General features: G+C 38.5%; 1 protein-coding gene across 2 annotated transcripts in view; it reads left to right on the forward strand.

Moving 5' to 3' along the window:
- CDK14 (cyclin dependent kinase 14) overlaps positions 1–26,734 on the forward strand; it is a 487,128-nt gene that overhangs the window by 389,892 nt on the left and 70,502 nt on the right. For both annotated transcript variants that reach the window (XM_084897427.1, XM_084897428.1), the window contains 2 exons: positions 12,377–12,516; positions 18,546–18,689. In XM_084897427.1, coding sequence (XP_084753553.1) covers positions 12,377–12,516; positions 18,546–18,661 — 256 coding nt within the window. In that variant the 3' untranslated portion in view covers positions 18,662–18,689. The remainder of the gene's footprint in view (positions 1–12,376; positions 12,517–18,545; positions 18,690–26,734) is intronic.

Genomic DNA, 26,734 nt, shown 5'->3' on the forward strand with positions numbered 1-26,734 from the left:
TTACAGTGAAATTTTTTTTTTCACCCTGCCTATGCTATTGGAACTAAATATTTATAACCCATCCATCTGAATGTAAGACATAAGTCATGGCTAAAGGGTAAAGATTTTTTATATATATATATATAAATGGAGACTTGAATTTCAACTCCTGATGCATTTGTTTAATCATCAAAAATGAGTCGTCTATTTCACATGAAATATTGCTGATGACTATAATCAACTACTGTGAATTCAGGCAAATTGGTTAATCTTTATTCTCTAACTAGCATAAATATCAGTAATACCACCTGGGTAGGACATTCACTAACAATTTACTTTGCTTCACTCTTGATGTCCTAAAAATGTTTTGAACGCTTGTGAACTAGGTGAAATAATAAGATGCCTATAATCGATTTAAACAAGTTACGGGAAGAAAAGGTCAGCCTTCATAGCAGTCCTGTGAAGTGGGAGAGGGCATTAATTTTATCCTGATCTGTATCCAGAGTTGGAAAGGTTACAAGCTGCCTGATGGCCTTCAGGTAACAATGGATTTCCATGTGGGGCAAGATCATGAGATTGTGATTGGATATGACTGTAGGCAGAATAACTGGGAAGTTGGAAATCAATTCTGTTGATTTAACATCCTTTTGGTTTTGAGGATATTCCACACTGACTGTGAATTTAGAATTCTCCTTTAAGTGCTCCGTAAGTTTTAGCCTTCTGTTTCAAAGGGTTAGTTATTATTAATGTATTTTTATTTTCTTTAATGAAATAAAATATATCCTCTTCTATCATGTCCTTCAGTCAGAGGATTGAAAAGTAACCTCTGTGCTTCTTCTGTTGTTAAACACTTTATTAAAGTAAACTACTAAACAGATATTACAAAATCATATAATCACTACTCTGCTAAATCTAGGAATATTTCTTAAAATATAACTGAGGTATAAGTATATAATTCCTGACAGGTTTGTACTATCCTACCTGAGAAAAAAATTGTCAATGTTTGGTAAGCTCTAACAAACGTTAGAGTAATTTTTTTAAATTGTGTTACTTAAGCATGTAGAATTATAGGTTTATTGATTTTCAGATAAGAAAGGCCAAGGGGGCAGGGGAGAGGGAGAGGGAGAAACATTGATGTGAGAGCAAAACATTGATTAGCTGCTTCCTGCATACCCTCTTTAGTAACCTTTTGGTACACAGGTCGATGCCCAACCAATTGAGCCACGCTGGTCAAGGCTGAGTTATAGTGTTTTGTAAAAGCTATGAAACTTCACATAAAACATAAAACTTTACAATTCACAAATGTCACTGCTACTAGGCACTGGGTAAGAATTGGAGAGGAAGTTAAAGTGTAATCTCTGAAAAAAACACCCACGATACATTGAAGTACTTAACCGATTCTTTCCCATAATCAGGGTGAGTGGATGTTTGATCTCCTTCTATGGTTATTAATTAAAAATAAGTTTAAACATGTACACAAAGGCTTTTGTTGGAAAGAACATAACATGAAGTTCACCTATATTACCTTTTGAATATTTTATTATAATATCTATATCAGTGGATTATGAAGTATAAATATGAAAACCTACAGCTTCATTTTAGTACATAGGAAAGGCTAGTGTAATTGTTTAAGCAGGTTTTTTTTTTAAAGAGAGGACCACCTTTTTTTCCCCAGAGTGAACTTACATATTCAGTGATACATCTTTTTCCATGGAGGGTAGAAAATAGTAATAAAATCAAAGCTTGAAAATTTGGGTAAATATCTAGCTGTACTCTGAAATCCAAAGCAATAATTTAATGTTTTCCTTTCACTGGCCCACTTCTTGGCAGTTTGTAATACCCTGAAGAGTGTCAGTGCTAGCATTTTCAAAACCTTGATTCATTCACAATCTGCTGAGGGCACTTCAGAACTTTCGGTATTTTTCCACCAGGTCCAGTTTACTGCAAGGCCAACTATGTGTTAGTAAGGGTTAGGTCTGAAGGAGAGACCTAACCTAGCAGGGTGGGTTAGTGTGACTGGCTTTTGGGAGTTTTCATCTTTTCCGTGTTACTAGTAAGCGTATACTCCACCTGCTGTCATTGTTTAATTTAGGGCAGTTGGGATGTTAACAAGAATATAGAAAGAGTATTCTCCACAGAAGTAGAATTCAAAATGAAAGGAAGAGAGAAATATTGAAAAATGTAAAATGTTCTTAAGGAAAACTTTAAAATAACCCAATTTTTTGTTTTGCTGGGTTTTTTTTATTTTTTATTTTATTTTTGTTGACAGTATTACAGATGTTCCCCATATTCTCCCCCATGGTCCTCCTCCACCCAGCCCTTGCCCCATCTAGGCCTTCACATTATTGTCTGAGCTTATGGGCTGTACATATATGCACATATGCTCTTTGGTTAATCTCTTCCCATCCTTCCCAAACCCCATCCCCTCTCTTCTGAGATCTGTCAGTCTGTTCCATGTATCTATGCCTATGGACCTATTTTGTTCATCAGTTTATTTTGTTAATTAAAGTCCACATGTGAGATAACATAATATTTGTCTTTCCCTGACTGGCTTATTTCACTTAGCATAATAATCTCCAGGTCCATCCATGCTATCACAAAGGATAAGAGGTACTTCTTTTTTAGAGCTGCATAGTATTCCATTGGGCAAATGTACCACAGCGTTTTTGTCCACTTGTCTACAGATGAGGAGCAATTGGGCTATTTCTAGATCTTAGCTGTTGTAAATTACACTGCGATCAATATAGGGGCACATATATTCTTTCTGGTTGGTGTTTTGAGATTCTTAGGATATATTCCGAGAAGTGAAATCACTGGGTCAAATGGCAGTTCCATTTTTAATTTTTTGAAGAAACTTCATAGTGTTTTCCACAGTGGCTGCACCAGTATGCATTCCTGCCAGCAGTGCATTAAGGTTCCATTTTCTCTACATCCTCACCAGCACTTGTTTTTTGTCGAGTTACTGATGGTAGCCATTCTGGCAGGTGTAAAGTGATACCTCATTGTCCTTTTAATTTGCATCTCTGATTATTAGTGACATTGAACATTTTTCATATGTTTATTGGCCATCTGTATATCCTCTTTGGAGAAGTATCTATTTAGGTACTTTGCCCATTTTTTAATTGGATTGTTTGTCTTCTGGGTGTTGAGTTTATAAGTTCTTAATATATTTGGAAATTAACCCCTTATCAGATGTGTCATTGGCAAATATATTCTCCCATGTAGGGGTTCCCTTTTCATCTTGTTGATGGTTTCTTTTGCTGTGCAGAAGCTTTTTATTTTGGTATAGTCCCATTTGTTTATTTTTTCCCTTTGTTTCTCTTGTCCTAAGAGATGTATTGATGAAAATATGCTTTGTGAGACATCTGAGATTTTGCTGCCTGTTTTCTTCTATGAGTTTTATGGTTTCACGACTTACATTTAAATCTTTTATCCATTTTGAGTTTATTCTTGTGTATGGTCTCAGTTGAGGGTCTAGTTGGATTTTTTTGCATGTACCTGTCCAATTTTTCCAATACCCTTTATTGAAGAGACTGTCCATTGTATGCTCTTGCCTCCTTTGTCAAATATTAATTGACATAGTGTTATGGGCTGTCTGTTCTACTCCAATGATCTGTTCTTGTGCCAGTACCAGGCTGTTTTTATTATAATGGATTTGCAGTACAATTTGATATCGATACTATGATTCATCTAACTTTGTTTTTTCCCCCTCAAGATTGCTCAGGCTATTCGGGGTATTTTTTTGGTTACAAGTAAAATTTTGGAACATGTTCTAGATTTGTGAAATTGCATCCAACTCTAAAATTTAAGTCAGAAGCTAGTTACTCTCCTTTACTTATCTGAATCGAGTAAAATAATGCATATGAAAGCACTCTGTAAACTGTAGAGGTCCCTACAAATAGCATTGCCATAATATAGCATTTGACAGTCAAGTGACAGACTGACCATTTTGGGAGTGAGTGTCTGCCAGGGAGAGTGTATCGTTAAACAGTTTTGCTAGAATAAATAAATGAGCATTGAACAATTTTCTGTGCACAACAAAACACAATCCATTTATGGAAACTAATAAAATATTATGTTTACCTTGAGGAGAGGAATCTCATTTTGTTTTTTACAACAGTGCATTGACAAAGAAAGTCTCAGCATTAAGCGACTTGGTGTCTCTTCATTATTAATGTAACTAAGAGTCTTGCCTGTCCGGTGAACAGAGGATTTCACTTCACAGGCCTAAATCTTCCCTTATATTGGTCTTTATTTTCCCCAAGAGTTTATTCCAATGCCAGGGAATCCCTTCATGTTCCGTTTGACCAATTACTGACCCCTCTTTGCAAAATGAATAGCTTGAGCCTATTTTTTCTAAAAATAAGCCACTTTTTGAGAAATCAGAGCAGTTTTATGACCACAGTCCTCCCTCTACATCAAAAGCTTTGATAAGAAGGTGATTAAATGTCCATTTTGCTTTTGATGTACAGATAAGAAAGAGTGTGGCATCTGACAAGTCTGTCCAGTATAGTCAAGGCAAGAGTCAGACTTGTCTTTATGGTTGTCAGAGTTTCTTCACAAATCATTTTCAAGAGATCAGTTGTATAATCCAGTGGCCAGTCCCCATGGTGGCAACTTTGCCATAGAGACAATACGTCCACTGTCCAATGAAAGGATCATGGCCTCTGGTTTTGCTCTGCAAAGAGTGTGACAGAAGGTAAAGGATGAAGAGAGACACCCTCCACTTCACTCATTCCAGGCCACTGTGTTTCCAACTCTGAGCGGCACAGCACACACTCATGCTTCAGACCCAGACCCACAGGGTGTGTAGTCCTGTCCCACTATAGAATGCAAGTGAGGAATATTCTAGAAGTTTTTGTTCCCCTTTATTTCCTCTTAAGCTTTTACATAGAAATCAGTATCTCCATCGAATGCTTTCATAAGTACATTGAAACCTACTACACCTCTGCCATTTATGTCCAGCTTTCATGAGCTAAAACATTGATGAATCCCAATGAAGACTTTTATAGAGATATTTACAAGCCAACTCTTGGGAACAAAATGTAACTTAGTTGTTCTTCAACAAGCAGACACTTTATCGAGAGAGAGTTTTTTGGAAAAGTGTTAACAAACAAACACAAAAAGGAAAAACAAAAAAAGTGCAGTTGAAAAGAGAATGACCAATTCAAAAAGAGAAAATGACATCCTCTGGGGAATGTATACTTTGAAGATGTTCCTTAAGGACCAGGACTTGACCTTAGATGTTTGTGCTCAAAAATGATTATGCACTTTTAAAATGTATGCTTCTCAGGGAAAGTAAAACCTCTGTAGGTATAACAATTGATATACTCAGTCCTTGAGCAGTCAGTCAGTCAGCAAATGCCATGTCCCAACCTTGTACCAGGAACCGTCCCTCATAGGAAGCAGCCCTTTCACCTTGCTGTAGCCCAGGTCTCCCTCTTCTGTGCACATGTAAAACTTGAACCAGAAATCATCAGAACTGAACATGTAAATTTGTCAAAGACTTAAAAGGAACTTAAAAGAACAAAAATGAATAGTGAAAACAGCATATTAGATGCAACTGATTAGAGAATTAGTAGAACTTGGATATAACTCTGAAATAATTGCTTAGAATGGAGGACAGAGGGACTACCAGATGGAAAATATGAAAGAATGAGTAAAGACAAGGGAAATTTAATAAGATGGCATTACATTTGGTATTATAAAATAAGAAAAGAGAGAGAATTGGGGAAAGGATATATTCTAAAAGTAACAGCTGGGATTTTTTCCCTCCAGAATTGATTAAAGACATGAAGTCTCAACTTCAGGAAAACTGAACACTAATCAGGTTAAATACAAAGAATACTTTACATAGCATAGCAGAATTCTAAGGAGGAAAAGAAGAGCTATCAGACAGAGACAATAGAAGCCCACGAAATAGTATCTTCAGAGTTAAGATAAAATGCTTTGAACCTAGAATTAATCCCCAGCAAACTATTATGCTATATGAAAACACAATAGAGAATTTGCCACTATTTTCTTTCATCATGGAAATAATACCAAAAGTAAAAATATTAGAAAACTATCTGAAACATGGGAGCCAAGATAATTAAATAAATTATAAGTGGGTAAATCTGAATAATAATGACAGTAACTATTTCATCTATGACATTAAAAGCATAGAAAATAGAAATAAAATATTAGAAAGTAATGACATGAGAGATGGGACTAAGCGTCATCAGAATTAATGAGTTCCAGTGTACTTGTTTTGTTTGGCAGGATGGTAAAGATAAAGTTTAACTATAAGAAGCTAATGTTAAATATTAAAAAGTTAAGGAGCCATTCACTTGGGGAACTGAGGATGAAGGTATAAAGTGTGGAAGTTTCTTCTGATATCCCTGATGGTTAAAAACAAAACAAAACACTAAAACAAAATTACCCCCAAAAGGATGCTAGCCACAGGTTGTGTGATTCTGTGGCGTTCTTGCTGAAATATTTATTAGGTTTCTGATGGGTGCTCTCTAGTTATTACCAGGAACCTAGTATAATCTTTATATAGACAAATGAAACTATAGAAGTTCATCATTATTCCACCAAGAAGTTCCATAAGAGGGGTTAACTAGGACACAAGAGGATTGAATTAAAGTCAGGAAAGTGTTTTACAAGCGTTCTGATCTACATGGGTTAAACATGGGGGAACATCTTTTCTGTCGCCTCATTACTGAAAGAGCTACTGCTGTTTGCTAGGAGGTGCATTTCACTTCCCATTACTCCCACCTCGTACTCAGCACTGAGAATTTCAAGTGTAGTATATTGAAGTAGACTTCAGTTTCTTTACATCATTCTTTATTTCCTTCTGAATTTTGTATCAAACTATCTCAGTTATTTCATAATTCTATAAAGTGTTTCTTAATAAATTAGTATGACCCAAAATGGATGGACCAACCCTGTGATGTCATACATAAGACCGTCCAACCAGTATGACCTTAAACAAAATTGTAGAGGAACTTAAACTGTGTGTCATTACTACAATAGTAAGATTATGTGAAGCAACGTACAACACTGATCTTGAGAAGAAAACAGATAAAAACAGGTGCCAGGTTCTGTATTGGCCATCTGATGATGCATTGCCTCTGACCAGACTATTGATGACTGGTTGTGCCTTGGAAAAGTGAAGATTCTTGAAGAACCTGGTTGTTGTATTGTTGTGATTGTGAGAGCTATAATGCTTGTTGCTCTAGCATTAATTGAAGGTGAAATGAAGTGTGAACATGTGGTTCAGTTCATAAAACAAAAATAGAGTGGAGCTTTTTTAAAAAGCAACTTTAGAAGTACTAGTGTTGTCCTAAAATCCAGCTGCACTTCATAGATACCAGTAGTCATGGAAATTACCATTGCATTCAATAAAACTGGGCTGCTGGATTCAATTGCCTTCAGACAGGACCCAGTTTATCATAACTCTGAGCCAAAATGTAGGCTTGGTGAAGGATAAGTCAATGAAGCTTTCCTGGGAGCATTGATAAGCAGTTTTATCAGGCCTCAGCTTGGCGGAATTTCAGCCTCTGTGTTTGGATTATGATCAGCCTAGTTGGAAATTTAGCAAAAGATTCTCGCTGTTCAGCATTTAAAACATGCTTATCACTTTTATCAACTGACCTTTCCTGAAACCATGCAGTATTGAGTTATGTCTCCTTCAAATCTATTTCCATGCCAGAATCTTAGCAAAAGGTAAGAAATTTGGAGAGACTGGGTGCTGAAATACCAAGCACAATATTTAACATGTTTTTAATCTCATATAAAATTAAGATCCCAGGAACTAGGAAGACCAGTGTAGATTGCCTGTGGTTTATCCCTTCATTCATTTCAAACATTGACAGTAGGGCTTCTATGGCTATTTGCCTGCTACTTTGTGTTGATAGTTCCCATATTTAAAACAGGAGACATCAGGTTTGTGTAACCGCTGATTCTGTTGGCTTTTGACCAAGTTTATGATGATTTTTTAATGTCTTTCTATAAATCTCATTTTGTGCAGTTATGATAACCTCCATTTTGAAAAATCATAAATCTCTGGGGAAAGAGCTCATGCAAAATCCACATCATACAGAAGCACATATCTTTACAGTCTCCAGACACAACGTCTGAGAACTAATTTTATGTTTGCACTTTGGGGTGCAACTTAAAAGAGAGGGCCTGGACAAAGAATGGGAGTGAGCTACTAAAGGGTTTTTAGCAAAATATTTTTCTTGTCTTGTGCAGAAGGTATGGACTATGCCCTATGAAACAGCAGTTAGTTTCTGCTAATGAATTGAACATATATCTAATATTTTATATTTCTGTTGAACTGTGTGACTTTTCATTTGTATTATTATGTAATTGGTAAAATGGTGCTGTGCATCAATGTTAACTCAATCATATATTTATATTGTCTGGATGTATGATTATAATTCTCTGGGAAAATACTTTGTCAGTGTGTCCATCAGCTTGTAAAACTCATTGTGAGAGCTTAAACACCTAAATAAATATTGAAATGCAAAAAAAAAAAGTTAAAAGTAATTACTACACATAAAAATACAATGTATAGTTCTAAAACAGAAGATGGAAATGTTGAATAAGATGAAATCAAAAAACAAAAAGAAAAAAAAACAAAAGATAAAGTAGGTGGAAATAGAATGCAAGTTTAAGAGGATAGCAGTAATTTAAATATATCAGTGATCACAAAATGTAAATGGACTAAATTTTCTTTTTAGAAAATGGGGATTATTTAATTGAATAAGTATTAAACCCAGCTATGTAGTATTTATGAAAGATAAACCTTAAAATGATGGCTATGAAAATTTGAGAGAGTTACCAAATGTATGCCAGGCAAATATTGAATAAATAAATAAATAAAACCCTGAAGTTATTAAATTAATATGAGAAAAAGAATGAACTTTAGCCCAGAAAGTTTTATTAAAGATAAAAACAGTCACTACGGAAGGATTGATGGCTTAATTTACCAAGAAGAGATAACAGTACTAGATTACTAACGTACTTAATTACTTGACTTTAAAGAATATATAAAACGAAAATTGATGGAATTACAAGAAAATTTTTAAAAATCTGCCAACACAATGGGAGACTGCAAACAACAGCCACAGTCATATTGACATTCTGATAAGGCCTGCCTTTGGCTTGGGGTAAAACTTCCAAATACCGAAGATATCCCAGAAGTCTCATGTCTCAAACACCTTGCGTGGCCTCAAAGGCTCTGGTGATCACAAAAGACTGATGTTGAAAATGCATGTGGTGAGTTGGAATAAAAGTGGTTCTTGAAATGCAAGTGAGGACATAGCAAACTTTCTAAATTAAAATTTTACATGTATAATTTATAATTTGTGTGTAAACTGAATGTCACAAATAAGCATTGGTTTGTTTCATCGACATCCTTAAAGTTTGCTCAATTTGGGAGATGAGAAATGAGATGGTCTCATATTGGTGATATTATTATAGTTGGGTACATATGTATACAACTTAAATGTGACCAGCAATCTATTGCAAAAACAGAAATACAACTACAAATATAAATCTTCGAAATAGTGAAACCATGCTTCATTCATGGCTTATTGGTGCTGTAAGGACTGCACACGGGCTCATCACTCTTGTAACAGAGTCAGCACTAAACTCAGATCTGGTCTCAATCTGGCACTGTCTTATTTTATCAAAGTTATAGAGAATGGACGCCAGTGTATTTTTCACCAGGATTATATATATACTGGAAGCCCGACGGACGAAATTCGTGCAAGAGTAGGCCTTCCTTCCTTCGGCTGCCAGCACTGGCTTCCCTCTGGCACCCGGAACCCGGGCTTCCCTCTGGCCACCAGCAGGCACCCGGACCTGGGCTTCCCTTGCAGCCCTGGCTTCATTGGAAGGTCGTCCGAAAGGACGTCTGGTCTAATTAGCATATTATGCTCTTATTATTATAGATAAACTGCGTGCAATATAAGTGCAACCTTTAACATGAAGTACCTATCTCAGACTTTGCATTTGATATTTTAAAAGCAGTGAACAGTTTATAATAGTGAGAGTGTCTTAGGAAGAGGAAGGATTCGTTGTGCTGGCCCTGGCCCCTCTTAAAGGAAAGCGGGGGAGGGGGAAATCTGAGAATCTGATAATGCCTCCTTCTGCTGTGGACCCGTTTCCCTTTGCCAGGCAGACATATTTAAAACCAATCCACTGACCAGTGTTTTACAAACAGCCACTGCAGCTGCCAAGCACTGAACCGTCTATGAGAGCTCCATGTGTGAAGCTTTAGAGAAAAGGTCTTTGCTCTTTCCCCTTTTTCTTCCTCTGCCCAGGTTCCTTGCTTCCTTTCCTCTTCTGCCCCCACAACAATGTAAAATCAATACTAAAAAGCTGCTTGAGGAGGGGGATGGGAGAGTTTGTTGGTCTTTGAGGAAAGGAGTTTAAGGCTAATTGTGTGTTCACTAGCTTCAGGGCTTTTCTTTTTTCTTTTTCTTTATTGATTAAAGTATTACATATGTGTCCTTATTCCCCCGTTGTCCCCACCCCCCACTCCTGCCCTCACGCCCCTGTTGTCTGTGTCCATTGGTTAGGCTTATATGCATGCATACAGGTTCTTTGGTTAATCTCTCCTCCTCACCTCCATCCTCTTCTACCTTCCCTCTGAAGTTTGAGCATCTGATCAATGCTTTTCTGTCTGTTTTTGTTCATCAGTTTACCTTGTTCATTATATTCCACAAATGAGTGATGATATATTTATCTTTCTCTGACTGGCATATTTCACTTAGCATAATGCTCTCCAGTTCCATCCATGCTGTTGCAAATAGTAGGCGTTCCTTCCTTTTTAAAGCAGCATAGTATTCCATTGTGTAGATGTACCACAGTTTTTTAATCCACATATCTGTTGATGGGCACTTAGGCTGTTTCCAAATCTTAGTGATGGTGAATTGTGCTGCTATGAACATAGGGGTGCATATATCCTTTCTGATTCGTGTTTCTAGTTTCTTGGGACATAGTCCTAGAAGTGGAATCATTGGGTCAAATGGGAGTTCCATTTTTAGTTTTTTGAGGAAACTCCATACTGTTCTCCACAGTGGCTGCACCAGTCTGCATTCCCACCAGCAGTGCATGAGCAAATACCCACAGACAGGTGCCACTTTCTGCACAGTCTTCTGGCTGCCTCTGAGTCTGTACTTACTGAACCTTGTTGCAGATACACAGAAATCAAGGGTAAAAGCCTCTAATTTGGAAACAGTTCAAGAGCATGGCAAATACAAACCACTTTATTTAACTTTTTAAATTTTAGTTGACATTCAATATTATATTAGTTTTAGGTATATGGCATAGTAGTTAGACATTATGTAACCTAGGAAGTGATCCCCCGATGAGTAGAGTACCTGCTGGCACCATACATAGTTATTTCAAAATTATTGGCTATATTCTCTGTGCTGTATTCTATATCCACCTAACCATTTCAGAATTATAATTCTGGAGAGGTTTGAATTCACTCAGACTCCTAATTGAGCAACCCACTACCTTCTCAGACTCCCACTTAGCTCCTTATTACTGGATTGGAACAGGATGATTTTATTGGACTGTCATAAATGAGAGAGTGCAAAAGGGCTTGACACATATTCATCTATCTCTAAATGGTAGCCATTATTGGGAATACTTTTGTTATCACTATGTTAACTATCCTGGGCTGGGCTGGGCTGTGTGGTGTGCTGCCCATTTGAAAGCTGTACCACATGGAAGACTTTACTTCTGCTTTTTTTTTTTTTTTTTTTATAATCTTGAGACACATTTTCTATCTACTGTTGTTTTAAAGGTCATCTTGAATTGATTCAGCCCCATATGGTTTAAGCATATCCCCTTTGTTAACCTGCATGTTCATATTCTGATTGTTGACATTTGACTGTACTTGTTCCAAAAATTTTATATTAAATGCAAGAAAATGTGAATTCTTAGAGAAAAGGTAACATTCGTAACTAGAGAGTTTAATAGCAGTTTTATTTTAATTCTCCTGGTTGTTTTGTATTAATTTTCCTGTAAATGTATCCAGATGTGTATGCAGTACATAGATCCTATGAACAAATTCTGACAACTGTTTGATAAATTATCGTCTGAAATTTTCTACCTCTGGACCTAGTTCTAGCCTGCCAGTATCAACCTTTTGCTTATAGTAGGAATATTTTAAATTACTGAGACTAAAATTACAAGAGTAAAAGCCAGTGAGTTTAGCATAACAGATAACTCTTAAGAACCAACATGTATTCAGCTTCTGTTTATTTTCAGCAGGTAATTTGTTTTCTTGGCCAGGCATAAATAAGCCCAGAAAATGTGGGTGAGCCTTATGTCTTATTGAGTGACTCTTCACGTTTGGTCTGATTTCTCTCTTTTGTGCTTATGTTTTCAGGCTTAGCTACGTGAATTACGCAGAGGACCTGGCCTCCAAACTCCTACAGTGTTCCCCAAAGAACAGACTATCAGCACAGGCTGCCTTGAGCCACGAGTATTTTAGTGACCTGCCCCCACGGCTATGGGAACTGACTGATAGTGAGTAGGACAAATCTACAATATCCAATCAAAGCAGGGACATCATTTTAGCATCTACATGTAACAATACTAGTACATGTAGAGAGATTGATGTATGCATGTGCATGTGTAAGATTATATGCTTGCGTATATATTATATGTGAGAGTCTATATACATATGTGTACATTTATGTGTGTGTGTGTGTGTGTGTGTGTGTGTGTGGAGAGGGAGAGAGAATACAGAGGGGAAGAAGGGATATATGTATATATTTAGCGGAATCCTGCCATTCAAACGCCAGCTTACCAGACACAGGAAGAAAATGGATTCCTTTTTGCTATCTCTGCTCTGCAGTTTGCAGCTGCATGTCTTTGTGTTTGATTATGTGTGTGTCCAAAAAAAAAAAAAAAATGATCTGAGCAGTCATAAAGGAAAGGGAAAATATGATTTACATATTTATGCATACAGTACTTTTTAACTGGCTGCGGTGCAGAGGAGGAATGATTCATTTCTGTTTGATTCTCAGAGACCATCTTGGTTGTAACAATAACCTTAAAAAGGGCTGCTATGCAGTGAGCTGACGAGTAGAGTTGGCAATTGGCTAATGCACTGAATTGACATGTAAGAACTGAAGGCATAATTCATTTTAACTACAAATGCTCTTGGTATTAATACAGACAGATCTTCTCTAGATCTCTTAAAACAAAACACATTCCTGGGTGGGTTTTTGTTTTGTTTTTACAAAAGTGTTCATATTTACACATTCCTGGGTGGGTTTTTGTTTTGTTTTTACAAAAGTGTTCATATTTACACAGCCTCTTTCAATTACATTTTTAAATATTTGGGGGAGGATTTATGGCTGGGAGGATCTCATCTTTCTTCCAAAGTGTGAAACAGGATTCTTGTGAAATTTTGCAAAACACTCAAGAACATTTTTGTTTCATGGTGATACGTTCTTTCCACATACAAACTAGAGATATTTTTTCTCATTCTGATTGTCTGAAAATTAATATGCTGCACATATGCATATATATTGATAATGTGCTTATTAATCCTCGGATATACATCAATTACCATGGACATACCTAGTTATTTCTTTAATCTTTTGGGCTTTAGACATTTCCCCCATTGTATTAAATTCTCCTTGGCAACAATAACCCTTTTATTTTGGAACTAAGTCATAAGTAACCACTGCTCTTTAGTATTCCTACCCTAAATTATTTTTTATAATCCCACAATTTATTTGAATTCCTTTTTTTACCCTAAAGTGATTATAAGCCACTACTCCCCCTAAACTTTGTAAATTTTTTAAAACATCACATTTATTTTATGTTCTGCACTACTTCCTTTTTAAAAGTATACCCACTGACCATGACAACAACTATCCCTATTTAAAAAAAAAAAATTTAAAGATAAGATCACTATGGAAAAATAATGAATTGGTCGCACATCCTTTTAATCTTAAAAAAAAAAAAGTGATGCAAATGGGCTTATTAGTTTATGGCTCATCAAACTCAACCATATGGATTGTTTTCCATTTTTAGTATAACTTGTAGCTTGATATCACTCCTCCTTGGTGACATCTCAATCCCATCTGACTTGATGACTGAGTTTAAGCCAGGATTTTGATGGTCTATGAATTCTGAATTTTGTAGTCCTACTTTTCTGTTAATATGGACTTATTACCCACTTGCCACTTAGTTTATCAGCCGGTGGTTTAAATCCATTTTCTATCAGGGAGTAAATGCCTCCACATTATCACTCAGCAGCAGGCTGCCAGCCGAGACAGCCTTGTCCCCCTCATTAGCAAGCACAGTGTATGCAGAACACCAGAGGGGAATTAAAACCACAAAAAAATACCTCAGGGTGGTATTTTTAATATGAGAATTTAATTTGTAATTTCACAGATTAAGAATTTTGGCTGCATTAATCCCTTTATCAGCTCACAGCAGGCTATTTGCAGAAGCATAACCATAAGGTGATAGTCATTGGCAGAAACACGTCTTTGCATAACGTTAAACATCAGGAGGAGTAAAACCTTTTGAAGGGGGGAGAATACAGATGAGAAATCATTATTTTTTTTTAAAGCATGATTCTGCTAAATGCCTCTGGTAACAATTTTGAGTTACAGAAATGCTGTTTCTGTGCCTAGTGGATAATCATTGTGAGGCATAAAGCCAGTCCTAAGAAAGACAGTCCCAGTATTAAACACTATAGTCATTTCCATTTCGAACAACGTGGTAGTCCTACACACATGTTTACAAAACAAAGCACTCGGAGACTTTGGAACTAGTTCTGGGTGAAGTGACTCGTTCTGGTGACTGTTATCTAGGTTGATGTTCCGCAGACTATATTTAGAAATTCTTAACTTTCAAGTTTGCATCAGTGTGGTGGCTCTTCCACAAAATACCATGGCCTGGGTGAGTCTGTTTTGAAGAAGTGGCATTAGAAGAAGTTTAAGTTTAAGAAATGTCAGTCGTTGAACTGTTGATATTTGGCTCTGTTGACTAATGAGTTTGCCAACCACTGAACCTGGTGATGGTTTAGATTCATAGATTCCAGGCACCTCGCTGCATTGTCTGTTCGGGCTCCTATAGGCAGAGGGGTGGGGAGGTGCTTAAACAACAAGCCCTTTCTCACAGTTCTTGGCACTGGGAAGTTCAAGTTCAAAGTGTGAGCAAATTGGGTTCCTGGTGAGAGCCTCTCCCTGCCTTGTGGACAGCTACCTTGCTGTCTCCTCCCATGACAGAGAGTCACCTCTTTCTCACGTCCTCTTCCTATAAAGCCACTAATCTCGTCATGAGAGCCCCACCCTCATGAGCTCACCTAGCCCTAGTTATTACTCAAAACCCCCATCTCGAAAGACCATCACGTTGAGGGCTAAGGCTTCAACATACAAATTTGGGAGGACACAGTTCAGTCCAGAGCACTCACAATCTTAAAAGGTAGCGCCCAGCATCTTTAAAAAGAATGTCAACAAAAGAAAAACAGTTGTGCAAGCAGGAAATGAAACCAGGTGAAAAGGAGAAGAGTGGGCACAAGCCTTCTTGGCCACTTTAATGTATCAGACCCTGAGAGAAGACTGTGACATGTGCTCAGAGCCCTGGTTAGGGTGAGCACTGCAGTCATTTCATGGATTATACAAAGATGAAGTTTACTTATGCCAGACTCTTACTTTCCTTGGAAGAACATACGACGATAGAGTACCTTTCTTTATTATACTACTCCTTAAAACCCTGCCAGTTTACAGAATACCACAGTTTAGAAGTAATGTACTTGTGTGCCAATGAGGCAGGAATTACAAACTTATCAAGCAGGAATAATGGCCCAGTTACCTGGGGATCTTGCGGTTAAAGCTGGCTAATTCTGGTGGCACCTTGTCATTCCCCCTCTGCCATGAAACCCCAACAGCCCTGCCCCACTTCTTCACAGAGATTTAATTGCAGGGAAGGAAATGAGAGGCTGATTTAGAAGAAATTCATTACTTTTCCCAAACACGCCATAGGGCATTCTCCTGTGTATACTATCAAGTTGCATGAATTATTGAAGCTGAACTACCCTTGTCCAAGTAAATGAACAAAATACACTTCATAGCGCAGAGCCCTTGATTTTATTACGTTCATTTGCGCATTCACAGCACTCTGATCTGCAGTGAAAAACAGCCTAACAAATTGGTGTGGTGGTGAAGAGCCTTGAACTGGGAACCAGACCCCCTGGATTCTAGCATCAGCTCCACTAAGTAGCCCAGCAACTTTGGCCAAGTTCCTTATTCGTGTGCGCCTCCAGTTTCTCACTGAGAAAACCAGTGCTCCCTAAGAGCCTTTCCAGCTATAAGATTTGTAGGTTTTCCTACCTGGTCCTACATATGTCCCAGATATTACCCTAAAACAACATTATGCTATCAGGGTAGTTCCAGGTCATCTTTTTAAACAGAAAACAAGCACACACCATTTTAAATGTGTTTGCTGCCTGTAATTCCTAGATTTCCATTCTCTCATGGATCCTTTTGACCCAGGCTTTTGCACCCAAGACTCCAAATCCCCTGTTTTCCAAATCTCTATCCATTGGTCCTTCATCAGCCCTCATCTTTTTTTTTTTTTCTTAATATATTTTATTGATACTTTACAGAGAGGAGGAAGGGAGAGAGATAGAGAACTAGAAACATCAATGAGAGAGAAACATCGACCAGCTGCCTCTTGCACACCCCCTACCGGGGATGTGCCCGCAACCAATGTACATGCCCCTGACCAGAATCGAACCTGGGACCTTTCAGTCCGCAGACCGACGCTCTACCACTGAGCCAAACTGGCTTCGGCATCATCAGCCCTCATCTTGACCCTTCAGCAGAATTCAACCCAATTGACCACCCTCCCCTCTGGGTAACATTTCCTTCACTTGGATACTAGGACAGGACTCTCCCAGGGTTTTCCTTCTGCCTCTACTTTTTAGGCTCCTGTGGATGTCTTCTGATCTGCAAGACCTCTCACTGTTAGAATGCCCTGGGGCTTAGTCCTCAAATTTTTCTGTCTATATTCGCTCCTGAGAGCCTCGATGATCTCTTACATCCTCATGATTTAAATATTACTTATATATTGACAGCTTCCAAATTTATATCTCCAGTCCCACCTCCCCTGATTGCATATCCACCTGACTACTCAGAACCTCCATTTGGCCACCTAGTAGGCATCTCAAATTTACCAGTAGCTTCCTGGTCAACAAATAGCAACATCGTGCTTCCAGTTAATGCAGGTTCTTTCAGAAGCTTTCTTTTGTCACACCCATACTCACTTCTTCCACAGACCCTGTTGGTATTATCTTCAAAATATATCCAGAATCACACCCCTTTTCCCTTCTCCAGTGCTGTCACTGTGTTCCAAGTCACCGGTTGTCTTCTTTCACCTGTATTTTGTTCTCTGTTTGTTTCCCCCCCAATATTTTGTATTAGTTTCAGGTGTACAACATAGTGTTAGACAATCATATACTTTACCAAGTGTTCCCCCTGATATTTCTACCACCCACCTGACACCATACATAGTTATTGCAATATTAGTGAGTCTATTATCTATGCTGTATTTTAAGTCCCTATAACTATTTTGTGACTACCAATCTTCTCATCCCTTCACCTTTTTCACCCAGTCCCCCAGCTCCCCTCCCCTCTGGAAACCACTAGTCTGTTCTCTGCATTGGTGAGTCTGTTTCTATTAGTTTGTTCATTTATATTGTTCTTTAGATTCCACATGTAAATGAAGTTATATGGTATTTGTCTTTCTCTGACAAATTTGCATAATATCCTGTAGGTCCATTAATGCTGTCACAAATGCTAAGGTTTCATTCTTTTTTATGGCTGAGTGATATTCCATTGTATATATGTACCAGCTTTTCTATCCACTGTCACCTGTATTTTTATAGTAGCCTCTTAACATTTTTGCCTGTTTCTCTTCTTGCCTCCTGAGAGTCAGCTCTTGCTGAATCCTCTTTCTACATTTGTACTTCGTCTTCCTCTATATATAATAGGTATGGCTTGTCCTCTTACCTCCTTTGGGTCTCTGTTCAAAAGTACCTACTTCTACCCCAGCATTTCCAATTTCTCTTCCTTGATTTATTTTTCATCATGACACTCACTACCAGTTGATAGTTTATATTTGTCTCATTGTCTTCCTCTGTCTTCTCCAAGTGGAATCTGTAAAAACAGGGATTTCTTTTCCTTCTGGTTCATGCACGTCAGGGTTCTGAAGTCCTAGTACAGCATGGGATTCAATAAATATTTCTTTAATGAATGGATGAAAGTATGGAACAAAGAAAGGGAAAAATAGGTTGTTTTCACCTACTGAGCTATGGTTCTGAGGTGAAAACAGACTGTCCTGTCATATGTGTGTACATTTGTGTAAATGTGAGTTTGGTTGTGATTACCTACTTTCAAAGGCCAATATACACTGTAATGTTCCATGTGCTAGCCCTCCAGAAGTGTATCTCAATATCCATTTTTATTTTTAAAAAAAAAATAAGAAATACATTGATAAATATATGTGACAACTTTTCATTCTGTCCACAGTGTCTTCTATTTTTACCGTCCCAAATGTAAGATTGCAGCCGGAATCGGGAGAAAGCATGCGGGCCTTTGGGAAAAACAATAGTTATGGCAAAAGTCTATCCAACAGCAAGCACTGATGAGCACAGCATTCTCAAGAGAGCACAGGTAAGATGGCTCACTTTCCTTGGAAAATAGTATTGAATAGATGTCAAATAGTTCTTTTAAGTGAATTAGTTCAGCTTTTTCCCTATCTGACGAGTCTCATATGTTCATAATGGTATTCATCCCTGTTCTACTGAGAAGAAGTGCAATCAGTCATTTGCATATTTTCAGGCATTTCTAACCAAAATTGTGCTTCATTCATGTGGTCTGAAACAGGTCATTGAGTCAGAAGCAAACCATTCTGACTCTTCACACATTCTTCATCGAGGTGAGAAAAAGGTTTAACCTTGGGCTGTATCGAAGGCACAGACCTGCTTTGTTTGACCCACACAATTTAATTTTTTAATCAGTTGCTCTCATTTTCGAATGGGGAGGTTTGACACAAAGTCTGGGTTTCTGGCTTTTCTTGAAAGATCGGCAGCTCCATCCCATGCTCACCATCCAGCCGGGAGTGTGTGAGTCTGACTGAATGGTGCCTGCTTCCCTCAGGAAGGACATGTGCTCTAGGCTTTGTTCACCTGGCACGAGGGCCACATCACCCATTTCTGACCCCTGCCAGGCTCCTGGTACAGACCTTACCAGGGAGCAGTTTCCCTTTGTGTCCTGTAACGGACTGTGGCTGCCACTGTTCTGCAGATAGGAAGTGGCATCTAAACAAGGCCATCACTGGGCCTGTCAGCCTGTCCCCTTCATCACACATGCTTCACAGAAACAAGCAACTTCTGAAAAGCTTGTGCCTCTCTTTCATTGCCAGATGCAAGTGTCTGGGTTTGGGGAATTTTGTGCCCGTGTGTGTGTGTGTGTGTGTGTGTGTGTGTGTGTGTGTGTGTGTTTTCCTTCAAAGTCTCATAATGCTCCCAAGCAAATAGAGAACCAACGTTTCTGTGGGGAAAGTTTCTCATTCGCTAGTCCATGTCTGTTCCTTGCTCATGTGGATGCTCAGCAATGCGGTGTTTTGGTGAATTGGAGGGTGGGTATAGCGTGGCTGGCACTCCTCTTCCTTCCTCTGATTCTTAATGGGAATGAGTTTAACAGGCTGCATTGTCAGCCTGGCAAAGAGGCACATTAAATTATCCACCTTGTCTTGTGGGTAAGAGTGAGACCTTTCACTCTTCAGGTTATTTTTTCCCTGTTGGATACAGTCACCTAGAAGCACAACTTCACTACCTCACAGCGTTTGTGCTGCCATTCTGAATTTTAGTTGGTCAGACAAAGAGTGGGGCTGAGTTTTTGACCGGCGACCTCCTGGTTCTGAGAGTGGTTTGAATTCATGAGGTTGCAGCATAGACTTTTTTTAAAGTATTTAACCTACATTACCATAATGAGGGCCCTGGCTTTATAAATCCTTTAGCCAATTCAGTAGAATGAAACAAAAAGTGGACTTTATTTGGGCTGCTCTCTCATACACACATGCACACAAGCAAGTTTGAATTTCAATTGCAAGGCTGTGTTCTTTCTTCTCTGCTCTTTTGAGAGTTCCCCGGCCTGAGCCCAGCCAGTCAAAGCTGTTAGAACATGTGTAGATGAGGTCAGCTTCTCCTTGTAAAATCAAATCAAACTTACAGAACACAAGCCTAGCCAGTGAGGACTCAAAACTTAATTGAAAAGATATTTTAAAAGGTGCTCAGAACTGTGATCATCGGTATTTAAAAGCCTTTAAAATGTATTTTCTTTGCAGTATATTTTTTAAACTAATTTAAGATTATATCTGCGTGTTAGAAGATCTTCCTCTAGAATTATTTGAGAACACAAATATCTTTTCTATGAATTTTGTAATTTTACATCAACTTGTTAAGCTTTAATATCAGCGCTTTTGTTGGTATCTTCCAAATTTAACTACCTCAGCTTGATTCAACATTATATTAAGGAAACATCTAAATTTTTCTTTTCTCAGAAAAGCTGCATGGAGGCTAGATTCTGAGTTTTCTGTCAGCAGAAAAAGAAATTTTAATTCCTCCCATTAGTGGGTTTTTAATTTTAATCAAATGGGGCCATTTTAGAGACAAAAAATATATAGCCTATATATTGTCCTAAGAAATCCTGTACAAAAGAACTTATTCTGTTCAATAGTTGAATATCAAATATAGACTTATTGAGCAAAAAAAATTTATATAAATATAGGTATTCAAAGAGAAAACATGGAATTTTCTATATTTTAATTTTGTTTTAATGAATGAACTGCTTAGAGCAGGATGTGGCATATTAAATTTTCCTCAAATGTCCCAATTCTTTGTAAATCCCAGAAATATTGGGAAGGAGAAGGAATGGTAAAAGATTGGGGACCCTAATAGACTAAGACTTGGCTAAGGTCAGCATTTCACCATCTCTCTTGAGAGTTAGCCAGAGGGAAGTGCATTGTATCTCTCCTGTTTTTGAAATGATGAGGACTGATAGACAGGAGTGTTTCGGGCCCTAATTTTTCCCCCAGTCTCTCAATGCCCAACTGTTTCTGTACTTGCATGCTAAGGTCACTTCATTATTTAGTTAATAGTCCTGGATTTGCATAAGCTGGATAACGAGACGCATTTTCCTTTGTAGCAGAAAGCGATTTGGGTTTCAGAGTCCTGTGACCAAATTAAATGAAAAGAAAAACCACACAGTACCTGTGCTTCCTGCATTTTGTTATCCTCTAAAGATATTAACAGACTCAAGATCTTATAGATTGTCCCCATTTTTTATCACCATTGAAGAGTAAAATCCTCTTAATGTCTGAGGGAGCCTTCAATGTGCATAGAAATTTCCCCCAAGGAAAAGACTAGAAGCTACATTGAATACCACATCCAATAGATTCACTTACATTTGCATACCCTGATACCAAACACAGCCCTATGTTGAACTTAATTTCCAATTATTCTAAACAGACAGGAAGTGCTGGGTCTCTCTGTCTACTTCTCTTTTTGCTGAATACAAGAAGTAAGAGTGGCTTTTAATCTATTAGACAGATGTCTTAACTTTTTTTTCTAAAATGATATGCGCTCATTAGGATACATCGCTTTTCAATGAATCAGCTGGTCTTCAGACCCTATTAAATTTGTAATAAGTTCAAGTTTAATAAGTAGTTGTCTGTCTACTGCATGAAAAAAATTACATTTGGTTCAAGTGTAAGAAGTTATCTGCATGCAGATTTTGGGGAACTTCTCCTTGTCTTATAGATTATTATCTTTGCTAATTAAGTACTAGAGGCCCGGTGCACAAATTTGTGCACAGGTGGGTTACCTCAGCCTGGCCCATGATCCAGGCCTATGGGGGGCAGAGTGGGGAGGGAGTCGGCTGGTTGGGGGGAGGGGCCACGTAAAGTTGGCTACCTGGTGTGGGGGAGGGGACCTGGGGGGTTGGCTGCGGGAGTGCACTGACCACCAGTCTGCCCCCTGGTGGTCAATGTGCATCATAGTGACTGGTCGACTGTCACGGTCATTTTGGTAGTTCGATTGTAATGGCCACTTAGGCTTTTATATATAAAGATTATATGCCAATGAGAAATAAAAAGTGTTAGGCTTTCTCTGCTTAATTTAGTCATCAAGCAATAATTAACTAAAAGCAGTCTTCCAGGTAAACAGAATGCATTAAACTGGATTCAGCCAATATAAATATGTGTCAGTTCTAGATGATAGCCACGTAAGATAAGCTCAAAGTGTTTGAGGAAAAGAAGCTCTCAAATGAGGAAAGAGGCAGGAAGCAGAGTGAGAGGGAGAGAGAGGGACCATTGAGAAGGAGAGTTAGAGCTGTGCCCAGGAACAGGAGAGGCTCAGAGGAAGTGGGCATGGGCTCTTTTAGGGGAAGGAGACACAGATTTTCTCAGCTAATGGTGGTCTTCATTGAGATTGCTCGGGGGAAGTAAAACAGAACAGGTTGGCAGTCCACGTAGGTCTGCAAACACTCAGTGCTCCTCAGAATCCCAATGGAGCTTTCGTCCTGCCTTCTGGACCCTGGTAACTGGTCCTGGAGAAACACCCACCTGCTGCTCTCCTTTATCCTGTGACTCTGCGGCAGCTCACTGGTTCTGTCACTGCATCAACTCACATCCCTTTCATCTTCCCCTCACCTCCTGGCTTCTGCAGCCTTGTTTCTGCTTCTGCAGGAATCCTGCTCATTGCTGTTTCTCTGTCTCTCTTCTTCTGTATTGCTGAGGTCTTTTCCTCAGAGTCAGTCCTCCTCAGAAGCAGTTCTGGTTGGGGTCATTGTGAAGTAGAGAGCAAGCCTGTATTTTTCAGGCACCCCAGAAGCCACTGGCTGACTGTAGACCACCCTTGGTCAGGGACTGAGCCCTGATCCAGTCAGCTGAGCTGGGACCTGGATGGCCAAGCTTTACTTAAGGAACCCCTCAGAAGAGGGCTGAAGCAAAGTCTGAAGGTACCTTGTCTGGCCACTACCAAGGAAAAAAACCAGCCCAGTGCAAAGGCAAACTCCAGTTTTCATGGTGTAACATCATCCTCATTTGTGTGATATTTTTGACTAAAGGTCTTTTTTTTATTATTATTGTTTAAAGTATTACAAATAGTAGTACATATATCTCCTTTTTCTCCCGTTGGCCTCCCCTAGCCTCCCTATCCCCCAGTCTCCCCCCCCCCCTACCACCACCACCACTTCCCCAGTGTCTGTGTCCATTGATTATCCTTATATGCAGGAACAAGTCCTTCAGTTGATCTCTTACCCCCTCCCCTGCCTTTCCACTGTAGTTTGACAGTCTGTTCGTTGCTTCTTTGTCTCTGTGTCTATTTCTGTTCCTCACTTTACGTTCATTATATTCCATAAACGAGTAAGATTGTGTGATGTTTATCTTTCTCTGACTGGATTATTTTGCTTAGCATAATGCTCTCCAGTTCCATCCATGCCTTTGCAAATGCTAATAATTTCTTCTTTTTACCGCATAGTATTCCATTGTACCACAGTTTTCTTATCCACTCATCTGCTGATGGGCACTTTGGCTGTTTCCAAAACTTAGCTATTGTAAATTGTGCTGCTATGGACATAGGGGTGCAGATGTCCTTTCTGATTGGTGTTTCTGTTTTCTTGGGATATATACCTAGAAGTGGGATTATTGGGTCAAATGGCAGTTCCATTTTTAATTTTGTGGAAACCATAAAAATCTTAGAGGAAGCCATAGGAAGCAAAATAGCAGACATTTGTCGTAGCAGTATCTTTACTGACACAACTCCTGGGGCAATGGAAACTATTGAGAAAATAAACAAATAGGACTACATCAAAATAAAAATTTCTTTTGCACAGCAAAAGAAACGATCAACAAAACAATAAGAAAGCCCACTGCATGGGAGAACATATTTGCCAATGTTATCTCCAATAAGGGTTTAATCTCCAAAATGTATAGGGAATTCATACAACTTAACAAAAGTAAGATAAACAATCCAATCAGAAAATGGGCAAGGGACCTAAATAGACACTTTTTTAAAGAAGACATACATAAGGCCAGGAGACATATGAAAACATGCTCAAAGTCACTAATCATCTGAGATAGGCAAATCAAAACAACAATGAGGCACCATCTCACACCTGTCCGAATGGCTATCATCAACAGATCAACAAAGACAAGTGCTGAAGAGGATGCAGAGAAAAAGGAAACCCTCATGCACTGCTGGTGGGAATGCAGACTGGTTCAGCCACTGTGGAGAACAGTATGGCATTTCCTCAAAAGACTTAAGGTCTTTTTAAGCCATGTTGTATTTTTACAACTGTAGACACAAAAGGAGACACTACCAATCAGTACTTATCATAATGTAAGAAATTGAAGTTTGGGATCTAACTTTCTTTCAGCAGTAGGAAGGCTTCTGATTTTTTCTGTAAGAACTGTTGTTTTCTTCATGATCCTGCAATTTTTTTTCCCTATCAAAAGACTACAATTTTATTGTCTGTTGTCTCATGTGGTTGACAAGACTAGTTCTGGAAATAACAGAAAGAGGGGGAAATAAACCTCAGTGTTTCTTGAAGGTTTTATCTGAAAGAACCCCTGTTTTTTGTCATTACCCCTTCATTGCTGCAGATTAAAAAATACATCTTATTCAGGAAATTGACAGTGCTTCCAACCACAAATGCATAATGCATATTATAAACACCTGGCTGAGAAGAGGCTGGAATGTGGTTTAGCTTCCCTATCCTCCCTCCACCTCTTCCTTAGTTTCCCTCTACCCTGGAGAGTCTACTCTGTCCTCTAAATTGATGCAGATTAGTAGGCTAAGGAAGTTTGTCTCTTCTCTCCTCCCCCTCCCTTCTCTGCCTCTCCACCTCTCCCTGTGCTCTGCACCATCACCACCAGCCCTGTGAATGGGGTTAGCAAAGGACTCTAAGGCCTTTGCCACCTAATCTGCTTAATTATCCCTGGGAATGGACAAAACAGAGTGAAAGTAAAGTTAACAATATCATGCTGCATCCAGAGTACATTTTTTAATCATTCATTTAATTTTTTTCTATTGATATAATTTCAGATTTATAGAAAAGTTGCAGGGAATTAGTAAGAGTAGTACCAAGAATTCCTGATACCTTTTCCCCATTTCCCCCAAATGTGTGCATTTTACTACATTTGCTATTCTCACACACACACTCACACACACACACACGGGCACACACAAATGTGTGCACATGCACATTGTTTTTCAAAACTATTGTTTTAACTCACATGACACTCCATTACCTTTAAATATTTCAGTGTGTTTTTCTTAAAAAGAATTGAGTGATATTTTTAAAACTAAAAATAATAATAGTTTTTGCCCTTACTTTCCCTTTTCCCTAGCCTGATTGAGAGTTTTTAAAAGCAAAAATACTAAAAGATAAGAAGCGTTTGATGCTTCACAGACTGGTTCATCAGCCATGGATGCTCAAATCTCGGCTATATTTTTGTGATTTGGTGTTTCAAGTCAGCTGAGCTTTCAAAGGGGGTGGGGGGAGTAATGAATAAAACTGCAACTTGTATCTCTGTCTTTTAAAAACCCAAATTAATTTCTTAGGGACTATTTAGCCAGCAGCATAATATGAGGGAAGCTTTCCTGTAAAAAATAGTAGATTCAGGATGTGATGTGGCTAGTAAGCAAGATGTATGTTAGAGTGCTTGGCCAAACTGTTATGAAGTTAGCAATCACGTATATTATACAACTAGTTATAATCAGCTCAGGTGCTCGATTTTCCTTTTTGTTTAATGGCGAGTCTTATGAATTTGGGATACAGAGGGAATCGTCTATGCCCTAAGTGCACTGTATTGTATTATTAATACCAGGATAGCAGCTGAGTCCCACTAGACAGTCTTTGTGGTCTGTGGATACTCTAAGAAGTGTCTGTGCATGAAAGGAGGCTGTTTGAGTTGAAGTGGGCTGATGGTCTGAGATGACATTTGAATGCATGGAGGACAATGTCTAAATGATAATGCCGGGAAGGGAAGGCAAAAAGAAGCTTGAAACTATTCCCATTGTCCCACGATGCTCATCACTCCTCCTGAGATAGCCCTCACGTGGGAGCTTTGTCAGGACAGAAATGGGGAGTGGGGTCAGGGAGGGGTACACACTGGGGCTCTGGGACAAAAGCCAGGGATTCAGGGCCTTAGACACATTAAAATTCTAGACAGATTGCAAGTGTGATGAAAAGCTCAACCCAAATGTATTTCATGTCTAACAAAGTTAAACATTTTAGCTAAATTATTACAAGTATAGTTAACAAAATGTTTGCAATACACTGAGATGCTTCTATGAATAAAGCTTTTAAGAACATCAAATCAGTTGTGCAAATGAATAATTTACCAAGTCTCTTTTGGATAGCTCTTTCCTCCACCAAAACACACACACACACACACACACACACACACACACACACAAACATACACACTCTGTATGCTCACACAGCCAATAGAATAATTTCTCAACAGTCCTGGAGTAGCTAGGATAGCATCATAGATTCGTCAAAGGGTTGCTTTCCACCTAGGGAAATAATGCATAAACTCTCAAACAAACAAACAAACAAATACCAAAGTTGGAGAAGTTGATGGAAATTTAACTCATAATAAATATCAGCATATATGTCAAGTGTGGAATCCAATACTGTGGCTGTTG

This window comes from Pipistrellus hanaki, assembly GCF_964339955.1.
Source record: "Pipistrellus hanaki genome assembly, chromosome: 10".
In the NCBI taxonomy this organism is placed as follows: domain Eukaryota; kingdom Metazoa; phylum Chordata; class Mammalia; order Chiroptera; family Vespertilionidae; genus Pipistrellus; species Pipistrellus hanaki.